Here is a 19,378-nt window from a genome sequence, read left to right as displayed (position 1 = left end):
GGAGGATGATGTGTGTGTTGTGTTGCTAGGATACGGTATCAGAGGAGGATGATGATGTGTGTGTTGTGTTGCTAGGATACGGTATCAGAGGAGGATGATGTGTGTGTTGTGTTGCTAGGATACGGTATCAGAGGATGATGATGTGTATGTTGTGTTGCTAGGATACGGTATCAGAGGATGATGATGTGTGTGTTGTGTTGCTAGGATACGGTATCAGAGGATGATGATGTGTATGTTGTGTTGCTAGGATACGGTATCAGAGGATGATGATGTGTATGTTGTGTTGCTAGGATACGGTATCAGAGGAGGATGATGTGTATGTTGTGTTGCTAGGATACGGTATCAGAGGAGGATGATGTGTGTGTTGTGTTGCTAGGATACGGTATCAGAGGATGATGATGTGTATGTTGTGTTGCTAGGATACGGTATCAGAGGATGATGATGTGTGTGTTGTGTTGTGTTGCTAGGATACGGTATCAGAGGAGGATGATGTGTATGTTGTGTTGCTAGGATACGGTATCAGAGGATGATGATGTGTGTGTTGTGTTGCTAGGATACGGTATCAGAGGATGATGTGTGTGTTGTGTTGCTAGGATACGGTATCAGAGGATGATGTGTGTGTTGTGTTGCTAGGATACGGTATCAGAGGAGGATGATGATGTGTGTGTTGTGTTGCTAGGATACGGTATCAGAGGAGGATGATGTGTATGTTGTGTTGCTAGGATACGGTATCAGAGGATGATGATGTGTGTGTTGTGTTGCTAGGATACGGTATCAGAGGATGATGATGTGTGTGTTGTGTTGCTAGGATACGGTATCAGAGGAGGATGATGTGTATGTTGTGTTGCTAGGATACGGTATCAGAGGATGATGATGTGTGTGTTGTGTTGCTAGGATACGGTATCAGAGGATGATGATGTGTATGTTGTGTTGCTAGGATACGGTATCAGAGGATGATGATGTGTGTGTTGTGTTGCTAGGATACGGTATCAGAGGAGGATGATGTGTGTGTTGTGTTGCTAGGATACGGTATCAGAGGAGGATGATGTGTGTGTTGTGTTGCTAGGATACGGTATCAGAGGAGGATGATGTGTGTGTTGTGTTGCTAGGATACGGTATCAGAGGATGATGATGTGTATGTTGTGTTGCTAGGATACGGTATCAGAGGATGATGATGTGTGTGTTGTGTTGTGTTGCTAGGATACGGTATCAGAGGAGGATGATGTGTATGTTGTGTTGCTAGGATATGGTATCAGAGGATGATGATGTGTGTGTTGTGTTGCTAGGATACGGTATCAGAGGATGATGTGTGTGTTGTGTTGCTAGGATACGGTATCAGAGGATGATGTGTGTGTTGTGTTGCTAGGATACGGTATCAGAGGAGGATGATGTGTGTGTTGTGTTGCTAGGATACGGTATCAGAGGAGGATGATGTGTGTGTTGTGTTGCTAGGATACGGTATCAGAGGAGGATGATGTGTATGTTGTGTTGCTAGGATACGGTATCAGAGGATGATGATGTGTGTGTTGTGTTGCTAGGATACGGTATCAGAGGAGGATGATGTGTGTGTTGTGTTGCTAGGATACGGTATCAGAGGAGGATGATGATGTGTGTGTTGTGTTGCTAGGATACGGTATCAGAGGAGGATGATGTGTGTGTTGTGTTGCTAGGATACGGTATCAGAGGAGGATGATGTGTGTGTTGTGTTGCTAGGATACGGTATCAGAGGAGGATGTGGACGCAGGGTTCCGTGGGCTGTTCAGCAAACTGGCCGGAGACGTAAGAACAAACATCACTTTAACCATTGTTTTATGCTTTAAATATAATAAAAAAATAGCAGATATACAAGCTCACAGCGCGGCACCGAGTGCCGCGCTGTGAGCTTGTATGTCTGCTATTTTTTGAAAACTCATGAATATTTTCTTTTAATATTTTGGACGTGATTCTATAAATGTCTTCTAAATGCTTCTTCTAAAATCAGTGGTTCTCAAACTTTTTCATGTCAAGGACCCCCAGAATTACGTGTACATTACGTGACACCCTATCTCGAAATATTTTGATCCGGGGCCACCCCAGAAGCAAATATTTGAGTTACAAAATGTTTGCTTTTAAAAAGATATATTCAAAATCACGATCGGTGCCGCACTGTGAGCTTGTAGATCTGTTATTTTTCAATAGTCAAAGCATTGAATAATTTTAGGCCTAAATGGGTTAACATGCAGATGTTTGTATTTATTCTCAGGACATGGAGATCTCTGCCGTGGAGCTCAGAACCATTCTCAACAAAATCGTCTGCAAACGTAAGTTCTAGTTCTCCCTCGCACCAATAAGACTAGTTCTCAACCTCACACCAATAAAGGCCCTATCGTAGTACAGTCTGCGGTGATAAGCTATCACCGCGGTGTAGGGTTTAAAGTCAGAAAACTACAACATTACGTCATTAGCCGCGGTGAAGGGCCATCACCGCGAACCCTGACATCTCTCCTCTGTTTTTACCTTAGGACATTTCCCCATCACCCCGTTCACTGATAGACCAATCAGTGAGCCCCCTGGTTTCAGAGGCATCATAGTCACGGTGATAGGACTTCACCGTGACTATGATGGCCTCCACTTGTTATCTCATTTTTAGGTGATAAATTATCACCTGAAAGTTGAGGTGATCACCCTTCACCTCGGACTATGATAAAGCCTTAAGTCTTGTTCACCCTAAGACTATAGTTCTCCCCCTCAAACCTCATACCGTATGTCCAAAACTGATGCTTTTCAGGATTCAAATTCAAAAGCAGCAGATCTACAAGATCAAAATGTGCTGCTTTGCACCACGGTTTGAGCTTGTAGATCTGCTACTTTTGATGCTTTTGTGTGACACTGTATTGATCAAGTAGGACCTTAATTTATGAGATGGAAAAAAGACACTAAAAGTTAGAATATGGAGATGATAAATAAAAAATGAAAAAAATAAATAATGAATATATCTTTTTCTATAACATTGCAAAGGTAAGCTGCTTTTTGCTGGCACCAGCCCCAATAAATACATAATAAATCTGGCAGTAGAACTGTTAATATATCACTACTGTATGTCTTATCATGGCACCATTTCCACTTTTACCCAAGTAACACTTATAATAGAGAAATTTTACTTTTAGACTATGTTATGGTTTTGATAAAGTAAAAGTAATGTGATTACTTGTGTTTCCTGTAGGAACTGACATCAAGACGGACGGCTTCAGCATGGAGACCAGTCGTATCATGGTCAACCTCATGGATGTATCCTTTTTACTCTGATTACTGATTACTTATTACTTCTATTACATTATGGTCAACCTCATGGTTGTATCCTAATTACTCTGATTACTATCCACCGGCTGGCTGTCTGTCAGTCAGTCTGTCTGTCTGTCCGTCACGTCACGTCACACTTTTCCCCTAGTCATATCTCCGCCACCGTTGCCCCGATCCATGCCAAACTTTGCACACACACTCCTTGGCTGCCAAACCACAACTAACATGATTGGTAGATTCTTGCAAAACACATTTTTGGACACTGCTCCTACAGATTTTGCCCCCAAATCACGCAAAGCGCTACACAGTATCTCTAAAGTCATGTCATCAACATGGATCTGTCCCATTTCCCATATTCCCTCCTTATTGGCTACCATTGTGTGATAACAGTGATTATAATGTGTTGTAATGATAGTGTGAGTTTCATAAGGATCCTTATTGTAATGATAGTGTGAGTTTCATAAGGATCCTTATTGTAATGATAGTGTTTCATAAGGATCCTTATTGTAATGATAGTGTGAGTTTCATAAGGATCCTTATTGTAATGATAGTGTGAGTTTCATAAGGATCCTTATTGTAATGATAGTGTGATCATAAGGATCCTTATTGTAATGATAGTGTGAGTTTCATAAGGATCCGTATTGTAATGATAGTGTGAGTTGCATAAGGATCCTTATTGTAATGATAGTGTGAGTTGCATAAGGATCCTTATTGTAATGATAGTGAGTTGCATAAGGATCCTTATTGTAATGATACTATGAGTTTCATAAGGATCCTTATTGTAATGATATTGTGTGTTTCATAAGGATCCTTATTGTAATGATAGTGTGAGTTGCATAAGGATCCTTATTGTAATGATAGTGAGAGTTGCATAAGGATCCTTATTGTAATGATAGTGTGAGTTGCATAAGGATCCTTATTGTAATGATAGTGTGAGATGCATAAGGATCCTTAACCCCCCAGCAGGGCAGTGGGAATGGAAAGCTGGGTCTGGGGGAGTTCGCTACGCTGTGGAAGAAAGTTCAGAAGTACCTGGTAAATAATAATTATTCTTCCAAGTGAACTCTTTTGCTGCCACTTAGGTTGTTTATAGTCTGCTCACGGCCATCAAAGTAGCTTACTTTGCGAATTCATAATTATAATATATAATTATTATTTCCTATCGCGGTCTTGTGTAAAATAAAGCTGCATCGCTCACATGAAAAAAAAAACACCACGGTATGGAGGCCGCCATTACGGAGCGAGAGGCTCCTCCTCCCCCCTCTGTTTGCATCAGTTTTCAGACATAGAAATAGAGAAAGTAAATCCAGGCGCTCCAGATTTGAGACTAACGTTACGGGAGCTGCTGCTACTGTACACACCCTCATCTGCTCACAGTGCTCAGACAGGGAAAAGAACCAACGCTCGTTATGGCGAGACGGACACGTGAAACAAAGAACGAGCGCTTGTTTAGCAGTAAAAGAGTTAAGTAAATCAGATTACACAATTTAACAATAATTTAACTCTTGAGAGCATAAACTGAAGCCAAATGGACCCGTAAGGGTACATCATTTAGCCGGAGACCACCTGGAACCTCTTGTGATCAAAACAAGAACTTTATAGTGGTGTGTAAAAAAGAAATCTAACATGACCCCTGGTGGCCGTGTTGATGACTGCAGCTCTGTTGTGTTTACAGTCCATCTACAAGAAGAGTGACTCTGATAACTCTGGCTCCATGAGCACCCCAGAGATGCGCATGGCCCTAAAGGACGCAGGTGAGGGTTTAAAAAAGTTATATATTAAAAATAAAGCATAAACATGAAATGTTCAGGCCAAGAACAGCTGACATACAAGCTCACATCGTGTCGCACTCCTGACACGATGTGTGCTTGTATTTCAGCTGTTCTTGGTGCGCAAGACCGTTGCGGGGTGAAGTATATGTTTAGCTATAGGAGAGTCTCACCAGCCAACAGGTTGAATGAACTGAAAGCAGCTCTCCCCAAAACAACAGGTTTGGAGATCTGTTGGGGATTGATATATTAATTAATGTGTTTATTTCTACAGGGTTCAGTCTGAACAATGACATCTACCAGATGTTGGTGGCCAGGTACTATATACTTATAAATATTAATATGATATTATATATCTCTGCTGTCAGGCCGAAACCTCCTAACTCCAAAATTTTCATTTTTGGGAAAATGAGTTCAAGTGGAGTTAGGAGGTTTTGACCAAAGGGCTTTTTACTACTTTTCATTGGTTCAATATTATTTTAACCAACACTCAGATGTAAAGGGTGTTCAATAGCTCTGATTTATGCCAAAAAATCTAAAACCTTAGTTAAGTTAAGAGGTTTTGGCCAGACAGTGACAAATTATGATGATGATGCTGATGATAATATTATTAATATTATTTCCAGGTACTCAGACCCAGACATGACCATCGACTTTGACAACTTTGTGGCCTGTTTGATGAGACTGGAGACCATGTTCAGTGAGTTATGAATACATAAACATGCATAAATATGATTATTAATAAACACATCAATATTTTTTAATTGGTTATATTTTTGTGGCTATTATTATGATATTTGTTCTCTTAGAATAGTACTTTTTACTGTGGTCATAAATACCTTGTGCCCCCACCTGTAAGGGCCGCCCCTCAGCCTGGTAACAGAGTGGCGTGGGGCTCTGATTGGCCCCCACCATCCTGAGTTGTACCATCTAGCTTGTAGGGGTGTAACGATATAGTAACTGTATCGAAATATCGTTTTTAACTAAAAAAATCTAAGTATATCGAAATGAAAACAGCTAAAATGTAATCATATCGTTTTATTGTGTGTCGTATCGAATCGGCAGTGCAAAGAATCGATTGTATCGATACTACCTACTTGTAAATTTTATTTAGCATTTTTAAGAAGAACATTTTTAAAGGAGGGGTTTAAATACTTGTCCTTTCCACATATAGCTACTCTGGTCTATGGATAAATGTGTGTAATCTCTGGGTTCATGTCAAGGTGCAGGTTTGTCAATATACAACGTCCATGTATTTGGCAGATAATCACTGTGTTTACTTATTTATATCCATAATAATACATGTTTCCCTTAAAAACCTGCACTATCCACACCTTTCACACAGATTTAATTTCTTTGCTAAATAGTTACTATATCGATTTTAAATCATTGAATCGAATCGAATCGAATCGTATTGTATCGCCATGAATGAACCAATATCGTCAACCATGTATCGTGATCGCTATTAAAATGTATCATTACACCCCTAATAGCTTGGCTCAGTGCCGACCGAGTGAAGACAGTGTGCAGGACTCCTGTTCTCCATGAATGCATGCATAACATTAAACATGATTATTGTTAACACTCACACTGCCATAGTTCAGTTACCAAGTGAAGACAGTGTGCAGGACTCCTGTTCTCCATGAATGCATGCATAACATTAAATATGATTATTGTTAACACTCACACTGCCATAGTTCAGTTACCAAGTGAAGACAGTGTGCAGGACTCCTGTTCTCTATGAATGCATGCATAACATTAAACATGATTATTGTTAACACTCACACTGCCATAGTCTTGCCATAACTAAGGGCTTGGAGCAAAAAGGGCGTAAGTGACATTCTCAAATATTTTACAGGACAGCATTCCATTGATTGTAATACTTTACGGTAATTAAAAACATTAAAAAAGTATTTCAAAATATATTCATTGAAGCCTAATCTGTATTAAAGTATAGATTGCTTAAACATATAGCTTTCAATTAAATAATTACAATCAATGGACAGCTGTCCTGTAAGATATTTGAGAATGTCACTTACGCCCTTTTTGCTCCAAGCCCGCGTAATATAGATTAACTGCCATGGATCTTTCATAGTGTTTTCTTTTACCTAATTTTCGGAGGAGAAAAACAAGTTATGGTCCATAGAAAACAAACCGGACGTTTTGACCAAACAAGCCATATGGGAAAAGAAGCCGAGATAAATCCATATTTATTGAAGAGAGTTTGTATAAAATGTAATGAGGAAAACATAATTAGTCAGAAGCAGCTTTCACGAATCATCATGAGATTATTATTTTTTCTCATTAGCGGCCGCCACGGGGGTTATTGGTTACCATGGTAACCAGTTAAAGGGGAAGACCACCCATTTTCAATATTGAACTACAGTATGTCATTATTATACCTTTGAGGAGTTTGGTGTGGACATTTAAAAAAAAAAGGTCCCCCCCCCCCCCCCCTTCTGTGTTGCCTAGAACTGGAGGATTGATTTTGGGGGTTTGTATTGGTTTACTTTGGACGTGATAACGGGGCCGCGGCCCTTCAGGCAACGACCACACTAATTATATGATCATATTTTTCTCTCTACAGAGGTGTTTAAAAGCATCGACTCTGAGGAGACCGGATCCATAGAACTGGACTTCTTCCAGGTAACTGTCTGTCTGCCAAGCTGTGAGCTTGTAGATCGGCTATTTTCTATATTCACAACGTCTGCCTCTGTTTTACGTCTTATTTGACCATTTGGCAAAAAAAAAAAAGGTCTTAAAGGTGATACACCGTGAAAATTCACTTTTCCTATTTTAAAACCTTTTTTTGGGGTCCCACTAGCACCTTCTATCCTCACAAAGTCCCATTTCTGACCGTTGTGTCTTTCTCTGGTTTTGGGAAGGTGGAGGTTAAAAGCATCCCACAGGTTCTCAAAACAGGCTGTCCAGATTTGCTGACATTTGTGACGTCATAAACGGCCGTTATTGAAGATTATTATTATTATTATTATTCCTTTCAAAAAAAAAAGGGGGGGGGGGTACTGCAGCTGAAAATGCTCTGAGAGCCATTCAAAAATGAGAGGCTCTCTATTCAGGAGTGGTAATTTAGCCTCAAACCTTTTGAAAAACGTTTTTGGGACAACAATATGACATAAATACTTTTTAAATGCATGGTGTATCACCTTTAAAAGTCCTTAAAGTATCACTTTATAAATGTGCAGATTCCTTGTTTAGACTGACAGGCTGCTGTATGTTGGTTAAACAATGTTGTACATTAAAGGGATAAATAACTTATTTTCTGTCTATTTCTCATGCTATGGAGACTTGAATTAATGGATATTTGTTTGTTTTTTTCACATTCTTAAGCCATTAATTTGATGACCAGCAGTAGTTCTCTATGGCAGGGGTTTTGTGGGTGCCCTGTCACCCCAGGGTGACAGGGCACCCTGGGGTGCCATGGTAAAGACTGTTACACAAAACTAGTGAAAACAGCAGATCTACAAGCACACAACGCCTCGCGATGCGAGACGTTGTGTGCTTGTAGATCTGCTGTTTTCACTAGTTTAGTACATTTTATAGATGATAAATACAAAATGAACGGTTTTGGTCATACAAGGTTTCCACCCGACAACGACGATATGCTATAAATATAAGGTGCTGGGAGTGAAAATTATAATGTAGGGGTGCCTCGAATTAAAAAGAATATTTATGGGGTGCCCTGAGACAAAAAGGTTTGGGAACCCCTGCTCTATGGAGACACAAAGAGCCTGCTTTGTTCCCTATGGAGACACAAAGAGCCTGCTTTGTTCCCTATGGAGACACAAAGAGCCTGCTTTGTTCCCTATGGAGACACAAAGAGCCTGCTTTGTTCCCTATGGAGACACAAAGAGCCTGCTTTGTTCCCTATGGAGACACAAAGTCTTCTCAAATTATTGGCTTATGAATGCGACAAAAACTAGAACATATCCATGAATTCAACTCTCCATGGGGTGAGTTATCCATAGGTCATTTTGTGGGGGAAGCAACTCTTTAACATGTTAATATGTGTGTGTTTTTACCCCCCTCTAGTGGCTGAACTTTGCCATGATCTAAAGGTCCAGGTGGTGTCCATCCAGATGCCTGCAGAAAAAGAAAAGAAAAACATCAAGTATTAAAATAAATAAAATAAAAAGCCAAAGATTGAAGATTTATATGAGCTGATATATATTTTTCATAGGGTTTTATTAGACATTTTGCAGATTAATATCCTGACTGAGTTCATAATCTTTGGCAGGCTGAAAATTCATATCTCCTTTTTTCAACTTTTTAAGTGTGTTTTTCTTTTTCTTTCCGTAAATGAACCTTCTACTTTGACATCCTACAGTTTATCTTACCAAAGTAGCAACGACAAAAAAAGCAGATCTACAAGCTCAAAACGTGTCGCTTCCGTGAAACGTTTCGTGCTTGTAGATCTACTTTCTTTCTTTCTTTCTTTCTTTCTTTCTTTCTTTCTTTCTTTCTTTCTTTCTTTCTTTCTTTCTTTTTTGCTACATTTGAATTGTGAAAAGTGTCATTTGTTTCTGGGGACGAACAAGGTTTTTACCTGACAGTTTCTGACGGTCCAACAAAATAAAACAAATATATACAAAATAAAACGACGGAGTCGCGCCGTCTCCAGCACACTTGAGCCACTAGAGGCAGCACAGAGCGAGCCTGTAGGTGAGCGGGTCGCCTCGCGGAGCGTTTGCCAAGTCCGATTTATCCGAACCAGCGGTGTTCTGACAGGGACAGAATGGTACATCTTACAGTATTTCATTCTCCAAAAGTCATAGTGTGACCTTTTGTTGCCTTCGAGTCACAGTCTCACATTGACCTTTGGTCACGATTGTCCCAAAATTGTCACAATAAGCCTTTTGCCTCCTGTCATCATATCATAAACTAGGGGTGCAACCGTTCATCTGTCATCTTAAGCCTTAAAATGGAATATCAGATTCAAACCGATATCAAAACAATATATTGGGTTTTAGCCGATATTTCAAAAGAGTGGACAAGTTGGAGCATTTTGAAATGATAAATACTACATCGAAGATGATTATGTTGTGGATATGAAGCCAATATGTCAGTTTTGGAATAAAGAGGCATTCCGTTTATATATTTTTTTATTTTCAGTGTTTATGTCTATCAGTTGTCGAGCAGAAACCAGCTATGTCTAAAACATTTTTAGATAATGAAAAACAAACAACACAACACTAGAACAACACGACTTTGTTATGGTGACTTTATACATTGTCACATAGTGAATGTGTCCTTATGTCATCATCACTTTACCCACAAACAGCTCAAGCTTGTTTTTGTTTTTACAACAAGGGTCCATATTTTAGATAGTCTTTAGAGAAAAGAAAAGATGAGTGGGGGCATGCATGCACGTGGCTAAATATGTCTTTTTAGACACAATAAGCTCATTCCCAAGATGCACCGCAATCTTTTATGGGCAGATGTGACTTATGGGGGCTGGTGTAAATAGTAACAAAGACATTAACGGCTTATTGTGTCTAAAATTACATATTTAGCCACTTGTACGCATGCCCCCACCCACTGAAATCAAAACACTAAAACCATAGAAAGCAGTAAATGAAAACATTTTAACACTCATCTTTTCTTTTCTCTGATTACAATCTAAAATATGAACCCTTGTTGTAAAGAAAAAACTAAGTTGTCCTTTTATCCACAGTGATTTACAGTAATCAAGGACAACAAGGTAATTGATCAGATTCAGATGGATAGAAATATTAATCGATAGGATCATAGATAAACCATGAACCTATCATCAATCACTAGAATATCAACAAACAAAAAAATAGTTATCTGTACATGAGATAAGATGTTTATTAGGCAATGTATGAAACATACAACAAATCAATAGCACTGATTTATTGAAACTAAAACTAAAAAAATGGAGATCACTGGTTTCTGCCTGATAGCAATGATATGCCTTTTTCAGAAAGGTATTTTTTTATAGACGTTATGGACCATTATGTTCAACATCAGTAAATATGGGTTATGGACCATTATGACAGCAATGTGGACATGGATTTATCCTATAGCATAAACCCGGTATTATCATCATGTAAAGTTTTGTAAACAACATTCAATAAAATAAACACAAACCATCAAACTGTTTTCTGTTTTGTCTGTCTGTCTGCCTCTGTCTGTCTGTCATAAGTGATGCTAAAGGTGCGTTCAGATGTATGTGAAGTAGGGGTGTAACAATATAGTAACTGCATCGAAATATCTTTTTTAACTTAAAAAATCTAAGTATATCGAAATGAAAACAGCTAAAATCGAATCGTATTTTTTGATTTTGTATCGTATCGAATCAGCAGGGCAAAGAATCGATTGTATCGATACTACCTACTTGTGCATTGTATTTAGCATTTTTAAGAAGAACAAATAAAAGGAGGGGTTTAATTACTTTTCCTTTCGATATACATAGCTACACTGGTCTATTGATAAATGTGTGTAATCTCTGGGTTCATGTCAAGGTGCAGGTTTGTCAATATGCAATGTATGTTCATGTATTCGGCAGATAATCATTCCTTTAAATGAAAATGTTTGAAAATCAATGCAGGCTATATATTTGAATCATCTTTAATGTCTAGATATGGGGTCTTTTTTTCCAGGCCAAGGACCCCTTAGCTGAGAGAGACATGAAGCAGGGACCCCTTATAGCTCAGTGGTTCTCAACCTGTGGGCCGGGAGGGGGTCCCCAGATTATTAATTTAATGTGCAACATTGTTTTCTCAACAAACCAGCATAAAGTTTAAGTGTATAGAGGGTATCTTCACGTTTCTAAAGAGACAATTTAAGGACTTTTTTTTAAATACCTATGAATGACAAATTAAACATTATTGGTCAATTTGTCAAATATTAGAGGCAGAAATTCTGCATGTAGATCTGCTATTTTCACAATAGAACCGTGTCATACAAAATGTAATGCCTCCTCAACTCTTAGTGCTCGTCAGGGTTAGGCAGAACCACTGCCTTAGCTGAGAGACAGATGAAGCAGAAGCTATACCAATGAAATAAAGACTTTATCTAATTTATTTAAAACTAATGATTTGTTTCAAAAACAAACTCATTGCTGAGCTTTTAGATCTGATATTTTCAATGGATGGAGATCGAGTGTGAGTGTGTGTGTGTGTGTGTGAGAGAGAGGGGGGGGGGGGGGGGGTGGGGGTGACGTGACGTCATGATGTAATGCTTTAATCCCCTTAGGGGCGTTGTCTCTTTAACAAGGCTGCCATTGTAAGCCCCGCCCCCACGACCCCCCCCCCCCCCGCCGCAGTGAGACACACGCACGCACGCACACGCACACACACACACACACACACACACACACACACACACACACACACACACACACACAGTCTCTCTCATTCAGCAGATCGTTGTTGCGTCTCCTCCGTCTCTCGAGGTGAGTTGACAGTTGAGTGTTTATTTACTATAATAACTCACAATAATTTACGTCCACACGCACGGCGCACACACATGCATGTACGACACGCGTGCACAGATTTAAAGGACAGTCTGTTAAGTCTACACACGCGCACGCATTGTGTTTTATGATGTTTATTTGAGCTGCGGTTTTTACATCTCACTGTCGCTTTAGAATGATGCTGCAGAACCACGTGACTGGCTGGAATATTATAGGAGTAATAAATAATATTATAAAATCACTGTTAAAACCATTTAAACCGTCATATTGTTGACAGGTGTAAATATTACAGCAGGAACAACATGCATGTTGATATGAATAACATCTGCCTGATTGTATTAATAATTAAAGATGATTAAAGGAACAATGCACAAATTTAATGAGCTGGCTGTGACTCAGCCAGTTCTGGTTCTGGATTCTGGATATGAAATTATGTCCATGATAAATGGCCTATTTCACTTTTATGTTGAAATATAGAAAACTATTTCAAACATAGAATGTAGCCTCTAAATGTAGGCTACCTCTAAAATGACGAATTAAACATTGGTCAATTTGTCAAATATTAGAGGCAGAAATTGTGAAAATAGACACCTTGTTAGCTTGTAGATCTATGTCCATGATAAATGGCCTATTTCACTTTTGTGTTGAAATATAGAAAACTATTTCCAACATTGAATGTAGCCTATTCTGGAATCTAGAAATTCATTTTTAATAGGCCTAAATATCTTGGCTACATGTTTGACCACCATATTTCCTCTGTTTAAGTTGTTAATATTTTAGTTTAGAAAAGTTAAAGCTTTGTATTGTGATAATAATCATGCTATAATAGTGTATAGATACATATTTTTGAAATGCATTTTGGACACACAAACACATACACAATTCAAATTAGCTTTATTGGCATTGGGAGACATACGTTTACATTGCCAAAGAAACTGTCAAAATATAATAGAAAAAAGGGGAACATGTTTACGGTTGGAGGCACAGCATTGTGTAAACAGAGCTATATGCCACATTGTGTGCTTATCCACTGTACATGTTATACAGTATAAAGCTTTTTGGATCAAATAGCAGCAATGTTTTGCAGTCACACAAATAGCAGAGTTTTTTTCTCAATATAGTATACAAAAGAGCCTCACATTTAAGATGCATTTAAAGGTAGCAGCTCTGTGTGTGTGTGTGTGTGTGTGTGTGTGTATGTTTGTTTGTTTACACACACACACACACACACACACACACACACACACACACACACACACACACACACACACACACACACACACACACACACACACACACACACAAACACACACACACACACTCATCAGAGGTATGGCTATTAGGCTGTTAATGTAAAGCTTTCAGAACAGAACAGGAAGCACTCAGAACTCATTAGTGCTGACTCATGTAAACGCTGATCATTGATTGGTTGATGGATCTCATCATGTCAGCACATCAATGACAGGAAATGGTAAATGGTGCATTTATATAGCGCTTTTAATCCAAAGCGCTTTACATAGATTGTGCATTACATTCACCCATTCACACACACATTCATACACCGGTGGCGGAGGAAGCCATGCAAGCAGGGGCGTCACTAGCAATTCTGGGCCCCTAGGCCAGAAATCTGTATGGGCCCCCCCATGCAAGCGGTGAACCGGCCAACCGGGAACACTTTGTTACTGTTTGACACAATGATACGGTAGCCGTGATCGCCTCAGCAATCATGTTCACCTTATTTGTCAAATTGTAACACCATTTACCATTTTTGTCTACTTTTAGTTTTACTCTTGTAGCCTAAGCAGGATATAAACAAACATGTAGTGTCTGGTGTAACAATTTGACAATGCTAGCTCTTGAAACAAAGTCCAGGAATTTTAACTTGATCTAACCATGATCACTACACATAATCATCCATTACATGCACACTCAGATACAGCTACTGTATTATTAATACAGTATAATCCACAACAGTCCCATGAAATAAAAAGTGCAGCCCACCATCATCACCAGCAAGTGAATGAGACACCAGAACTCTGACTTGAGCCCAGCCTCCCATGCAAGCCAATATAAAACAGTATAACAATAAAACACTACATTGTATTTTTAGTAGCAGCTTAAATATGTGCAGGTGTTGTGCAGAAATACAATCACTAATCAATAGCAGCAGTGCTCAAGCAAATGCACATGAGGAGTGAAGCATATAGGCTATACATAGGAAGTAGAATAGGAGAAAAAATAAGCAGTATAGGACTATTCAGATTGGGTGAAGTATGAACATGATTAGCCTACATGCAAAAATGAGTCTGCATGCAATCAGAACTTTGGCTAGTTGGCTAAACTATGGAAAACAAGGGTTGGATATAATGATCTGAGAATACATCTACTGTATAACAGGCTAGATCATATAAGGCTATATGAGAATGGCATAACAGGACATTCTTGTGTGTACTGTGTCTGTGTGTATGCACATACATTGTTTTAACAGCAAAGTCAGTCAATGTGTTTAATCTACAGCAAGATCCTGTGAACATTTTGGGAGTTCACAAAACAATAATAGCCTACTGTGACTGACTGAAACAAAAATATTGTGATGCCTAGATTGTTATTTTTGTATGACATAATCATATGACTACTAGATAGATGATGGGATATTATACAATTATTGTTATTACTAGGGACATCCAGCAGTTTGTCTTGTTTCTCCAGCAGAGTTTCTAGTGTCTCCATCTATCTCTCTGGAAGAGGTTGCACATGAACTCTGCAGCGGCCGCACTGAGGCGCTCAAACACAAACACTCTGACATTAATCCTCACACTACTTGACACTATTACCATACTTTAGATAACTAGTCATTGTTGCAACAAACCAAACCATTTTTCACTTTGATTTGGGAACCTACATACATTCATAACATGATGCGATTGTGATCAACTGATCATGTCACTAGTTTGGGAGTGCTTCCTTCCAGAACTTAGCAAACAGGTGTTTCGTTCGAAACACTTGCGTTTGTGCTTAAAACGTTATCCATGCTTATTGCTTAATGGTGTTGGATAAAGAAGGAAGAAGGAAGAGGGGAGAAGATGTTCTGTTGCATGCTTACCCACAGACATCAGCTGCTTCCTTGAGTGTAAACAGTCAAGCTCTCCGCTCAGTTTACAGTAATGAAACATGCTGCTCTATGTCACATTACGTCTTTTTTTCTCTCTCTCCCTGTCTCTGTTCAATGCGTGTTGTGTGTGGAAGAAGCCGGGGGAGGGTGGAGCGAACAGAACCTGAAAGTTGATCTTATGTTTGCAGTCTTTTTTTTTTTTTTCCCCTCTCCCTGTCTCTGTTCAATGCATGCTGTTGTGTGCTGAAGAAGCTGCTTTACAGTCAGGACCGGGGGAGGGTGGGGCGAACAGAACGTGAGAGTTGATCTTATGTTTGCAGGGCCAATGAAAAGACTTTTCCATTTACTTCAGATGATCATAATTATCCTGTAGAGCACACCTAAGTTTCACAACCATAACATGATGCAAGCGGACGCACAAACCGCAAAGCTACTATAGGTCTCAAAACAACGTGAAAGCAGGAGAAACCATTTTAGCTTTGTAAGGGGTGAGTATATAATATAGGGACCCTCAATTATTTAAATTGTATCGCTCATTGGTTTTATTCCAGCAGTAATTTTAAGTTTTTAGACACAAATGATAAACATCATAATAATAATTATTATTATTGGGGGAAAAAGAGTTTTAATCCAGACTTTTCGAGGGCCTCTGGCACCTTGGGCCCCCTTACCTCAGTCTAACTTTCCTACCCCTAGCTACGCCACTGCATGCAAGGCACCAACCTACTCACCGGAGGCAATTAGGGGTTCAGAGTCTTGCCCAAGGACCCTTCGACATTAACTCAGGGGGAGCCCGGATTCGAACTGGGAACACTTCGGGATGTATACCCTTCGTGCTCTAATACCAGTTTCTCTACCCCTGAGCTATGCCGCCCAGGAAGCTGAGTTACATGATCAGAGCTTAGAGACCATATATGGACGCTGACGGGAACAAACCCATTGTGTTTATATTTATGTTTTCTTCTTTAAATTAATGCTGCTTTCTTCATTGTGTGTGTGTGTGTGTGTGTGTGTGTGTGTGTGTGTGTGTGTGTGTGTGTGCGTGTGTGTGTGTGTGTGTACAGTGGGCTGAGCATGTAACAGCTGCATATCTGTGTGGGTTTGTGTGAACAACAAACACTCATTGATTTCAGTCAAATGGAAATGTATTTTGGTTCTGAAACATTCTCCTGTCAGATCATGATGCATCTGGCAGCCAGCGCACCCTCGTCTGGAACCATTTAGAGACAGCCAGGGACCGCCGCAAATTAGCATATTATTAACGAGGGGTTGTTTCTGTGGCATAATTAATAGAAGTGGTAATGATTTTTTTTCTTCATATTGCGTCAAATAAGAACTGTGTTCCAAACATAAACAAATAAAATGATTTCAGCGGTTTGACTCATATGGATATGAAGAATCAACTGATGGTGTTAAAACGCTAATGTTACTGTCACCCAATTAGTTACGTTTTCTCTATCAAATATGAGTGACTGACGATCATAAACGATACAGAGCCTCCCTGACAATATCACAGTTTGTTTATTTTTGCACCATGACTTTTATATGAGACGATTCTAAGATGATCTAAGATGTTATTCTCTGTAGAGAAATGATTTCTGTGACGCAGAGTTTGACCAGTGACTTCAGGACTTAATAATTGTAATAATATGTAATTATTGATCAAACATTTATATTTAAAGGTGTATTAAGTGATAATGAAAGTGGCCGGGGGTCATCTTGTCCCTTACTGGCCTTACAGCGTGGAAATGTTTAGTTTTGTATAGATTTCTTTACACCATTATAATGTTCTCGTTTTGATCATTAGACCCAATCACTGAATATCGGTAGGCCTACGTCTCCAGCTTCAGGGATATGTATTTTATGAGTTCAGTAGTTGACAATCTAGGCATTTAGCAGACTTAATTCAGAGCGACTGTGGTTCTCAAAACTTTTTTTTTGACCATCATAACTAAACATCATAACATAACTACGGCTATACTCCACCCTGATTGGTTGAGGACTGGCTGGCCACCTCTGAAAACCAAATCTAGCTATGCTCGTAACACAGGCCATGGTGGAAGTCCTTATATGGTCAGCTCACATTCTAGTGAGGAGAATGAATGGATGGAAAATGTACCAATTATATTTTTATTTGAATGAAATACAATCACTGAATATACCTTTAAGTTTGGAACTTTAAACATGTCTGTTCCAGAGACACTACACGTTAATATCTGTTGACGTCACTTGTTATGATGTGGTGACTTATAAATGCAATAAAATAAAATAAACCTACCTTTAAAATAATATGTAAACTAATATGTTCTCTGTTTTAAAGGTTCCTAGCAGCTCACTGTAGCAACACCAGGTAATGTAATGATGTCTTCCTTGGTATTAATTATTATATCATATATAATGTAAGGGAGTCAGAATAGGCCATGTTGGATCATTTAATACATTCATAACGTAAACAATGATTGATTTGTGGAAGTAGCTGACAGTCCCATATTGATGTGTTGTGAGCTTGTAGATCTGCTATTTCTGCTATAATAAAAAAAAAAGAAAAATCTTTGAAAAATCTTCAACATGAAAACGATTATGACGATTATTATGCAAAATAATTATGATTTTATCAATTAATCACAATTTATAGATTTGCTATTTGCATTTTTTTGGTGGGGGAAACCATGGCAATTATGAGATGACCAATTGATTCACTGTTGTGAATACAGTGGCAGTGCCGTAAATATGGCAGCAGCCGTGCACCCTTAAATGCACCCTTAAATGCACCCTTAAATGCACCCTTAAATGCACCCTTAAATGCACCCTTAAATGCACACCCCTAATTGTGTTGTACTGTGAATGTGCTTGTACGTGTGCTGTGCTTTGGAAATGAGTTGATCGTTGACAATGGAGCTGTGCCTGTGCCTGTACTGTATTGTTACTGTACAATGACAATACACTTCTATTCTATGGGGCTTTTAAGCCGTGACATCATTTTGTAGGCAGAGGAGAACTCTGCCCCCAGAGCATTTTCTGTCCCTCGCTGTTTCAACAGAGACAAACATAACGACTAAAGTATAATTCTAACACTTTCCTTTCAACAACAAAGAGAAGAAAAATATGTAAATAGTAAAAAGATTCACGGAAACTGGGGGCAGAAATTCTCCTCTGCCTACAAAATGATGTCATACTTAACAGCCCCATTCTATTCTATTCTATTCTATTCTATTCTATTCTATTCTATTGATTATTTTATTAAATTATCAATCATCGATTATTTATTGTAATTGATTACTTTTCTCTCTCTCTCTCTCTGATTGGTCCAGTCAGGATGTTTGGGGGCGTGTCAGCGCGTATCCATAGAGACAGGGAGCGGGCGGAGGGGATTGGCTCGCAGGAGCGGGCGGTTCCCTTCCTGTCCAATCAGGACTTCCAGAGGCTCAGGGAGGCGTGTCTGGAGGAGGGGCTTCTGTTCGAAGACCCCGCCTTCCCCGCCGAGCCCCCCTCCCTGGGCTACAAGGAGCTCGGCCCCCACACTGCCAAGACCAGCGGAGTGGAATGGAAGCGGCCTACCGTAAGAAAACACTAATATACTGTATATATATATATATATATATATATACACTAATATACTGTATATATACTATAGTGGAATGGAAACATCCTACTGTAAGAATACACTAATATACTGTACATATACTATAGTGGAATGGAAACAACCTACTGTAAGAAAACACTAATATACTGTATATATACTATAGTGGAATGGAAGCGTCC

The 19,378-nt window shown here is 39.1% G+C and overlaps 2 protein-coding genes across 2 annotated transcripts in view; both read left to right on the top strand.

Annotated features, from left to right (window-relative positions):
* LOC308282509 (calpain-2 catalytic subunit-like) overlaps positions 1-11,154 on the top strand; it is a 66,230-nt gene extending 55,076 nt beyond the window's left edge. Inside the window, exons 15-23 of the mRNA XM_080722874.1 lie at positions 1,714-1,779; positions 2,243-2,300; positions 3,203-3,267; positions 4,246-4,314; positions 4,955-5,033; positions 5,323-5,365; positions 5,675-5,748; positions 7,636-7,694; positions 9,099-11,154. Coding sequence (XP_080579000.1) covers positions 1,714-1,779; positions 2,243-2,300; positions 3,203-3,267; positions 4,246-4,314; positions 4,955-5,033; positions 5,323-5,365; positions 5,675-5,748; positions 7,636-7,694; positions 9,099-9,122 — 537 coding nt within the window. The 3' untranslated portion in view covers positions 9,123-11,154. The remainder of the gene's footprint in view (positions 1-1,713; positions 1,780-2,242; positions 2,301-3,202; positions 3,268-4,245; positions 4,315-4,954; positions 5,034-5,322; positions 5,366-5,674; positions 5,749-7,635; positions 7,695-9,098) is intronic.
* A 7,778-nt stretch (positions 11,155-18,932) lies between these two features.
* The window catches only part of LOC308282505 (calpain-1 catalytic subunit-like), a gene marked incomplete at both ends in the record, with an annotated part of 29,972 nt that continues 29,526 nt past the window's right edge, over positions 18,933-19,378 (top strand). The window contains one exon of the mRNA XM_080722870.1: positions 18,933-19,175. Coding sequence (XP_080578996.1) covers positions 18,933-19,175 — 243 coding nt within the window. The remainder of the gene's footprint in view (positions 19,176-19,378) is intronic.

Source organism: Nannobrachium achirus, assembly GCF_963921795.1.
Source record: "Nannobrachium achirus genome assembly, chromosome: 3".
NCBI classification, from domain to species: domain Eukaryota; kingdom Metazoa; phylum Chordata; class Actinopteri; order Myctophiformes; family Myctophidae; genus Nannobrachium; species Nannobrachium achirus.
The sequence above is the reverse complement of the archived record's forward strand: the minus strand, read 5'-3'. Positions and strand labels throughout refer to the sequence as shown.